The 9,006-nt window shown below is 51.7% G+C and overlaps 1 protein-coding gene across 1 annotated transcript; it reads left to right on the top strand.

Moving 5' to 3' along the window:
- The first annotated feature begins 1,661 nt into the window (after positions 1-1,661).
- On the top strand, positions 1,662-4,887 carry APOC1 (apolipoprotein C1). The gene is made up of 3 exons (XM_066371851.1): positions 1,662-1,766; positions 2,130-2,277; positions 4,680-4,887. Exons 1-3 carry the CDS (start codon positions 1,709-1,711, stop codon positions 4,738-4,740), a joined length of 267 nt encoding a protein of 88 aa, XP_066227948.1. The 5' UTR covers positions 1,662-1,708; the 3' UTR covers positions 4,741-4,887.
- The last annotated feature ends 4,119 nt before the right edge of the window (positions 4,888-9,006 follow it).

Raw genomic sequence — 9,006 nt, forward strand, 5'->3', positions numbered from 1 at the left:
TGTCTGTAACCGAAAACCCCTATAGTTGAGGTGAGGATGAAACTGCAAAAGCAAACTTGTTCTCTTCTTGTGAGGCAGGAAAAGGAGGGGAGCAGACATTCGGGTGGATGTCGGGAGAGCACTGGGCTCATGGGGAAGGCAGAGGTCCGGGAAGACAGCTAGGGGCTGGCAGACTGGAAGCTGCTGAGCTGGCCCGAGGGGTGTTGCAATCCTGCCAGGGTCTGGTCTGTACCTCTCTTTCACAACCATCCCCGCTTAACCCGGGACTAACACGTGGGTGTGGGGGCATGAGGCCAGCCAACCTAGAGTCTGGGGCCTGGGGCCACCCTCCCCTGAGCTGCCAGGGGTCACTGGCGGTCAAAGGCAGCGTAGGAGGAAGAGGAGGAAGAGGGAAGAAGCATTGGACTCCAGCCCCTGGGGGCGGATATGGTGCTGGGAGGGGCAGCTTGGCACCGGGAGGGCCCAAGAGGCTGAAGAAGAGCAGATGGCGTGTTTACAGGGACTCTGGGGGCTTGAACAATGGTAAGGGCAATGGAAGGGTGTGGGGGCGTAGTGGACTGCATGGAGGGGCACATGCGGGGAGCCTTGCTCATGAGGTTCTGTGGTTTAGACAGGCTGATAAACCCCTCCCTAAAAGGGGGGTTGAGAACTGTGAAGTTAAGACTCCAGAGAGTGGTGGCGCAGTGGATAAAGCGTCGACCTGGAAATGCTGAGGTTGCCGGTTCGAAACCCTGGGCTTGCCTGGTCAAGGCACATATGGGAGTTGATGCTTCCTCCCCCCTGTCTCTCTCTCCTCTCTGTCTCTCTGTCTCTCCTCTCTAAAATGAATAAAGAAAAAAAAAAGAAAAAAAAAAGACTCCAGAGAGCATCCAGAGAGGCCGAGATGCTGCCTGCTGCAAGGAGGTGGGGGCTTGAAGGGCTAGTCTGAAAGTGAGCGTGGAGGGAGTGTGAGGGGCCCCCACGGGCACAGAGTAAGAGTTGTTTGAGCCCTGGCTGGTTAGTTCAGTGGGTAGGAGCATCATCCTGTAACACCAAGATGGCGGGTTTGATACCCAGTCAGAGCACAAACGGGAAGGGACCAATGAACACATAACTAAGTAGAACAATTGGAATGCTTCTCTCCCCCTTCCTCCCTCTGTATCTCTAAGATCAATCAATTAAAAAAAAAAGTTGTTTGAGTTGAAGAGGCCTGCTAAGAAGGAGGAAGGGATGGAAGAGGTCACCTGGGGACACAATATGAACTAAGTTACTAACTAACAATAAATTACCGAAAGACTCCTGGTGCAGGATGGGAGGGGTCAGAGGCCCAAGCTGAGGTCCCCAATAGTCAGATTCTGAGGTAAGGGGAATGAACAGCAAGAGGCTTCCAGCTAAGGGACTTGCCTATGCTCCACCTGATCCCCACCCCGGCCAGCCAGGGGTGGAAGAGGGTAAGGTGGCTGGGCACAGAGCGCAGGCTCCAGGGGAGCCTCGGGGGAGGGGCAAGATTGCCCCGCCTCTGCCCCAGCAGATAAAGGCCAGGCCAGGCCAGGGCAAGCTAGGACTTGCTACCCTTGCTGTCCAGCAACTGATTCAGGTTGGTGCTCGGTGCCCAGAGGGACCTTCTATACATACCAAGAGCACAAAAAAAGGGGGTGGAGGAACCTCAGGGTAGGGGGTAGGGGTGCCACTGACCACTTCCACCTCTACCTCTGCCTCCAGCCCAGCCATGAGGCTCATCCTGTCGCTCCCGGTCCTGGTGGTGGCTCTGTTGATGGTTTTGGAAGGTAAAAGCGGGTGGGATAGGAGAATCTGGGAGTTTGGATTTGGGAACATGAAGCTGGGGTCCAATCTTAGAGCACCCCTGAGAGCTCTGGGTCCCCTCCTGTGCCCTTGTTCCCCTACTGCCCACTGACCACCCTCACTGCCACCCCGCCAGGTGGGTTCTCAAGGTTCTCTCCAAGGAAGTCCAGCAGGTGGCAATACTCAGCAGCTTGAGCTCCATCTGGTGGCTCCAGTACCCTCTCCCACCCCTTCTAAGGCCATGATCCCCAAGAATCACATCCAAGGGCCTCCTTTTTCACCCCGGAAGCTCATCCAAAGGGCTCCCAATACTGAAATTGTTGCACTTTTGCGCATCTTCTGGATAGGCCCGGCTCCAGCCCGGGCGGCCCCAGACGCGGCCAGCACCCTCGAGAGCATCCCAGACAAGCTGAAGGAGTTTGGAAGCAACGTGGGACAGAAGTTCCGGACAGCAATTGACTACATCAAACAGAGCGAACTTCCTGGGAAGACCTGGTTAGGACCCTTCCCAGGGCATGGGAGGGCTGGGTGCTTTTTTTTTTTTTTTTTTAAGATTTTATATCTCTAGCCTGACCAGGCGGTGGCGCAGTGGATAGAGCGTCGGACTGGGATGCAGAAGACCCAGATTCGAGACCCCAAGGTCGCCAGCTTGAGCGTGGGCCCATCTGGTTTGAGCAAAAATTCACCAGCTTGGATCCAAGGTTGCTGGCTCAAGCAAGGGGTTACTCAGTCTGCTGAAGGCCCGTGGTCAAGGCACATATGAGAAAGCAATCAATGAACAACTAAGGTGTTGCAATGCGCAACGAAAAACTGATGATTGATGCTTGTCATCTCTCTGTTCCTGTCTGTCTATCCCTGTCTATGCCTCACTCTGACTCTCTCTCTGTCTCTGTAAAAAAAAAAAAAAAGATTTTATATTTTGATTTTTAGAGACAGGAGAGAGAGACAGGGGGAGTAGCAAGGAGCATCAACTCATAATTACTGCTTGTATGTGGTTTGTTTTTTTTTTTCTTTTACAGAGACAGAGAGTCAGAGAGAGGGATAGATAGGGACAGAGAGACAGGAATGGAGAGAGATGAGAAGCATCAATCATCAGTTTTTCGTTGCAACACCTTAGTTGTTCATTGATTGCTTTCTCATATGTGCCTTGACTGTGGGCCTTCAGCAGACCGAAGGCCTTGCTCAAACCAGCAACCTTGGGTCCAAGCTGGTGAACTTTGCTCAAACCAGATGAGCCTGTGCTCAAGCTGGGCGACCTCGGGGTCTCGAACCTAGGTCCTCCGCATCCCAGTCCAACGCTCTATCCACTGCACCACTGCCTGGTCAGGATCGTATGTGTCTTGACTGGGCAAGCCCTGGGTTTCGAACCAGAGACCTCAGCATTCCAGGTCGACGCCGTTCTCTACGTCAACACAGGCCAGGCATGGCTGGGGTGTATTGACTGAGAAACCCACAAAATCAGCCCTGGCCGGTTGGCTCAGTGGTAGAGCATCGGCCTGGCGTGTAGAGGTCCCAGGTTCGATTCCCGGCCAGGGCACACAAGAGAAGCGCCCATTTGCTTCTCCACCCCTCCCCCTCTCCCTCCTCTCTGTCTCTCTCTTCCCCTCCCGCAGCCAAGGCTCCATTGGAGCAAAGATGGCCCGGGCGCTGGGGATGGCTCCTTGGCCTCTGCCCCAGGCGCTAGAGTGGCTCTGATCGTGGCAGAGCGACGCCCCGGAGGGGCAGAGCATCGCCCCCTGGTGGGCAGAGCGTCGCCCCCTGGTGGGCGTGCCGGGTGGATCCCGGTCGGGCGCATGCGGGAGTCTGTCTGACTGTCTCTCCCGGTTTCTAGCTTCAGAAAAATACCAAAAAAAAAAAAAGAAACCCACAAAATCCCCTGTGCTCACATAGCTGGATCTCAGAGTACTCAGACTTGGAGGCCAGGTTTCCTGACTCCCCCAACCAACCACACTGTAGAAACAGTCCTGGGTGGTGATGAAGGACCCACTCTTGAGGGTTGGACAGGCCTGGGATTATAGGTTGGCAAAGACTCATTACTCCCCCTGTGTGATCACTAGCCTCAGTTTCCTTATCTGTAAAACGGTTGATTCTGAGGGGAAGTCAAGTACAGCACTTGCATAGCGCCTGGAACATTGCAAATGCTCAACACAGGATTTAACCAACATTGGCTCCGTTTGGTGAGTTAGAGAATCATTTATTCTTGAACAAATATTTATTGAGCATCTGCTAAGTGCCAGGAGCTGTTGCAATGTGGGGAATCATAGTGATAAACAAGATGAAGGCCTAGCTCACAGAAATCTGACCTTCTGGGAGGCAGAGTGACGGTAGGGAGAACAGACGATAAATCAGTAAATTTCCAGATTAGCCCAGATAGAGCTAAGCACTGAGAAGATAAACGGGGGTCAGGAGGGGCTTTGGCAGACATGTTGACTGGGTCTTTTCTGAAGAGATAACCCTTTAAACTGAAATCCTGGTGATTAGGAACATCCACCAGGCTGAGGAATTTGGGAAGAATGTTCCCTGTGAGTCTGAGTGCAAGGGCCGGAAGGCCGGAAGACATGCAAACAATCAAGGAGGTGTAGCGCTCTGTTCCCTGTGCTCTCTGCTCGGGAACAGCCTGCAAGGGCAAGGGTTCTGGAAAGTACCCTTGAATGAATAGGGGCAGCCAGGGCATGAGAAGGCTTAGAGAAAGGGTTGGTAGCACGAGAAGGCAGGCCTTGAAAGCCAGGCCAAAGCAAAGGAGCTCTGGTGCATCTGGGACATTGAGGCACAGAAATTGGGACACCCAGCCCACGGCGCCTCCTTGTCCCACAGATGGGGGGAACCCTGAGCAGGATTTGGGCATCCTAGGGGAGACAAAATCACAGTGACACCCTCTGCCCCGTCTTTCCCTACAGGAACTGGTTTTCAGACACAGTCAGCAAAGCAAAGGAGAAATTCAAAACTACCTTCTCCTGAACACAAAGAAGGCTGCCCCTTCCCTCTGTGGCTGTGCCCCAGGAGGGGGCTCTGAAATTCCCCACACCCCCGACCTCTGTGCCAAGGACTTCCTCTGTTATGCTCTATATCTCCCCCCACCACCACCAATAAAAATCCTATAGAGAATTCTGAGTGCTTCTTTCATGTGGGGCTGGGGTTATGGGATAGTATGGGGGGTGCATTTCTGAAAAAGAGAGGCAAGGCCCTGGCCAGGTAGGCCAGTTATCTAGATATTATCTCGATATGTCAAGGGTTCGATCCCCAGTCAGGGCACATAAAAGAATCAACCAATGAATACATAAATAAGTAGAATTACAAATCAATGTTTTTTTCCCTCTCTCTCTAAAATCAATAAAATAAAAATATTATAGGCCCTGACCGGATGGCTCAGTGGTCGAGTGTCGGCCTGGCGTGCAGGAGTCCCGGGTTCGATTCCTGGCCAGGGCACCCAGGAGAGGCGCCCATCTGCTTCTCCACCCCCCCTCTCCTTCCTCTCTGTTTTTCTCTTCTCCTCCCACAGCCAAGGCTCCATTGGAGCAAAGTTGGCCCAGGCGCTGAGGATGGCTCCATGGCCTCTGCCTCAGGCGCTAGAATGGCTCTGGTTGCAACAGAGCAACGCCCCAGATGGGCAGAGCATTGCCCCCTGGTGGGCATGCCAGGTGGATCCCGGTCAGGCGCATGTGGGAGTCTGTCTGACTGCCTCCCCGTTTCCAGCTTTGGGAAAAAAAAAAAAAAAAAAAAAAAAAAAAATATATATATATATATATATATATATATATATATATATTATAAATCTTGCCTGACCTGTGGTGGCACAGTGGATAAAGCATCAACCTGGAATGCTGAGGTTGCCAGTTCAAAACCCTGGGCTTGCCTGGTCAAGGCACAGACAAAAAGCAACTACAAAGCAACTAGGAGTTAATGCTTCCTGCTCCCCTCTCTCTTTCTCTCTCTCCTCTCTCTAAAATCAATAAATAAAATCTATTAAAGATTCCCACACAGTCCCAACTCTCCAAGTCTCAGCTCGATGTCCCTACCTCCAGGAAGCTCTCCTTGACCCTCTGGCTGAGTCAAACACCTATATCCCAGCCCTGCCCAGTCTGAGTTGTCACCGTCTGCTGATGGGTGTCTCCCCCGCTGAACTATGAGCGCCAGGACAACAGGGTCGTGGCTGCCGTCACCAGCGTTTCCTCAGGCCTGGGCATCGTGCAGAGGCTCAATAATATTTCGTGAAAAAAGTATTCTAAATCTGAAAAAGAAAAACCTAAACATTAAAATTTTACAAAACTTCTTTGAGGTAGATGCTATCACTAACCCCGTCTTACAGAGGAAGAAACGGACACAGAAGGCTAAAATCACTTACAGGATGTCACACTCCACAAGTGAATAGAGCTAGGATTTTAACCCAGATAGGGGTCCCAGGGCCACCTTCTTACCCAGTCCACCTTTCACTGTCTTCTCCCCTGAGTCAGCCTGTGGAACAGCTGGCTGCCACACACACGCGGGCCCTAGACCCCACCTACATCACCCCCAGAAGATGGGAATGTACCCAGGTCTCTCATTAGATGTTAATTGTATGAGAACTTGCACTATATTCTGTACCATTTTTGTATTTTCTGAAGTTGGAAACGGGGAGGCAGTCAGACTCCTGCATGTGCCCGACCGGGATCCACCTGGCATGCCCACCAGGGGACAATGTTCTGCCCCTCTGGGGCATCACTCTATTGCAACCAGGCCCATTTTAGCGCCTGAGGCAGAGGCCATGGAGCCATCCCCAGCGCCCGGGCCAACTTTGCTCCAATGGAGCCTCGCTGCTGGAGGGGAAGAGAGAGACAGAGAGGAAGGAGAGGGGAAGGGGTGGAGAAGCAGATGGGTGCTTCTCCTGTGTGCCCTGGCCGAGAATCAAACCCGGGACTCCTGCACGCCAGGCCGATGCTCTACCACTGAGCCAACCAGACAGGGCCTCTGTACCATTTTAATGAAACAATTACTAATTTTTTTCAATTACTAATTTTTAAGTTGTGTTTTTTTTTCTTTATTCACTTTTAGAGAGGAGAGAGAGAGAAGGGGGGAGGAGCTGGAAGCATCAACTCCCATATGTGCCTTGACCAGGCAAGCCCAGGGTTTTGAACCAGCGACCTCAGCATTTCCAGGTCGACGCGTTATCCACTGCGCCACCACAGGTCAGGCTTAAGTTGTTTTTATTATTACTGACATAGTCATTTCTTGGCTTTTTTTTTTTTTTTTTTTAACAGAGGCAGAGAGAGAGTCAGAGAGAGGGACAGCTAGGAATGGACAGACAGAAAGGGAGAGAGATGAGAAGCATCAATTCTTCATTGAAGCACCTTAGTTGTTCATTGATTGCTTTCTCATATGTGCCTTGACCAGGGACTACAGCAGAGTGAGTGACTCCTTGCTCAAGCCAGTGACCTTGGGTTCAAGCTAGTGAGCTTGGGCTTCAAGCCAGTGACAATGGGGTCATGTCTACGATCCCACGCTCAAGCCAGAGACACCACGCTCAAGCTGGTGAGCCTATGCTTAAGCTGGTGACCTCAGGGTTTCGAGTCTGGGTCTTCTACGTTCCAGTCCAACGCTCTATCCACTGTGCCACCGCCTGGTCAGGCTCTTTGACTATTTTTTAAATTTACTTATTAATTTTAGAGAAAGAGGAAGGGAGAGAGAGAGATAGAAACATCAATCTGTTTCTGTTTGTGCCCTAACAGGGATTGGACCTCTGTGTATTGGGACAACACTCCGACTAACCAAGCTATCTGGCCAGGGCTTTTTAAATTTTCATTTATTGCCTGACCTGTGGTAAAACAGTGGATGGGGCGTTGGCCTGGAATGCTGAGGCAGAAGGTTTGAGGCCCTGGGCTTGCTGAGTCAGGGCACATAGGAGAAGCAATTATCAGTTGATGCTTCCCGTTCCTCCTCCCTTTCTCCCTCTCTCTCTCTCTTCTCTCTAAAATCAATCAATAAAATATTTAAATAAATATAAAAAATTTTTTGTTGATTGATTTTAAAGAGAAGGAGGAAAGGAGAGAGAGAGAGAGAGAGAGAGAGAGAGAGAGAAACATCAATCTGTTCCCGTATGTGTCCTGACCGACCGGGGATTGAACCCTCAACCTCTGCGTATTGGAACAATGCTTTAATCAACTGAGCCATCCAGCCAGGGTGTTTTTTTTGTTTTGTTTTTTGTTTGGGTTTTTTTTTCCTTTTTCTGAAAGTTTATTATTGCTGGGTACAGTGAAACAAGGAAGGGCTTAGGATAGAAGCAGCAACAGGAGAGCCTACGCGGGGGCTGTTGCCTCGCTGGAGAGTCAGAGAAAAGGGGCCCTGGAGACAGGTTCAGGGGGTGAGCCCAGGAGGAGGGGCCGCTGCCCACTGCTCCCCTGGTTGCAAGCCTCCTGGGGACCCTCAGAGTTCAGGACAAACGCAGCCTGTGGGAGAAGAAGAGGGAGAAGGGAAAGGCAGGCGGGGCGGGAGGGAGAGAGCTCCCGCAGTTGTTGTTGAGCTGCCTCTGAGGTCCACCCTGAACAACCTTCAGCCTGTTCCTGTCCCCGAGGTGGGCAAACATTGCAAGAAGCAAACAGCAAACAGCCCACACTGACCTTGGGGCTGGGGCAGGGTCAGAGACCTCCCCACAGGCCCTCCTCCTGCCCTGCTTCAACCTCCCTCTTGCCTCTAAGTTTCAGATAGGGAGTGGGGCAGAGGTTGTTCCAGCTTGACTAAATAGCATGAGATGGCCGGGTTAAAACTCACCACTAGCTGATTGAGAAGCTAGGGGTAAGTGGCCTTACCCTCACTCAGTTTCCTCATCTGCAAAATGGGAAAGATAAAAAGGCCCACTTCATAGGGCTGTTGTGAGGTAACTCAATGAGTTGATGTGCTCAAGTCCTGCCCACGCGCCAGGTGCTCAGGAAATGCGAGCTTAATAGACAGCAGCCGGCTCTGCCTGAGCGCTCGGCGGGTGTGTCAGACGCTGCTCAGAGCACTTCATGTAAACAATCTCCTTCACTTCCGGGGCAGACAGTCCAAGACTCCCATTCGGGAAGAAAGAAATAGGCTTAAAGAGGTTAAGCAGCCTGACCTGTGGTGGTGTAGTGGATAAAGCGTCAACCTGGAAATGCTGAGGTCGCTGGTTCGAAACCCTGGGCTTGCCTGGTCAAGGCACATATGGGAGTTGATGCTTCCAGCTCCTCCCCCTTCTCTCTCTCTGTCTCTCTCTCTCTCCCTCTCTCTATC

This window comes from Saccopteryx leptura, chromosome 3 (assembly GCF_036850995.1).
Source record: "Saccopteryx leptura isolate mSacLep1 chromosome 3, mSacLep1_pri_phased_curated, whole genome shotgun sequence".
Taxonomy (NCBI): Eukaryota; Metazoa; Chordata; class Mammalia; order Chiroptera; family Emballonuridae; genus Saccopteryx; species Saccopteryx leptura.

Bases quoted from the DNA above. Each gene is read 5' to 3' on its own strand.
- APOC1 (XM_066371851.1), top strand. From the start codon at position 1,709: ATGAGGCTCATCCTGTCGCTCCCGGTCCTGGTGGTGGCTCTGTTGATG. The intron at 1,767-2,129 runs GTAAAAGCGGGT...TCTTCTGGATAG, and splicing joins TCTGTTGATGGTTTTGGAAG to GCCCGGCTCCAGCCCGGGCG. The intron at 2,278-4,679 runs GTTAGGACCCTT...CTTTCCCTACAG, and splicing joins GAACTTCCTGGGAAGACCTG to GAACTGGTTTTCAGACACAG.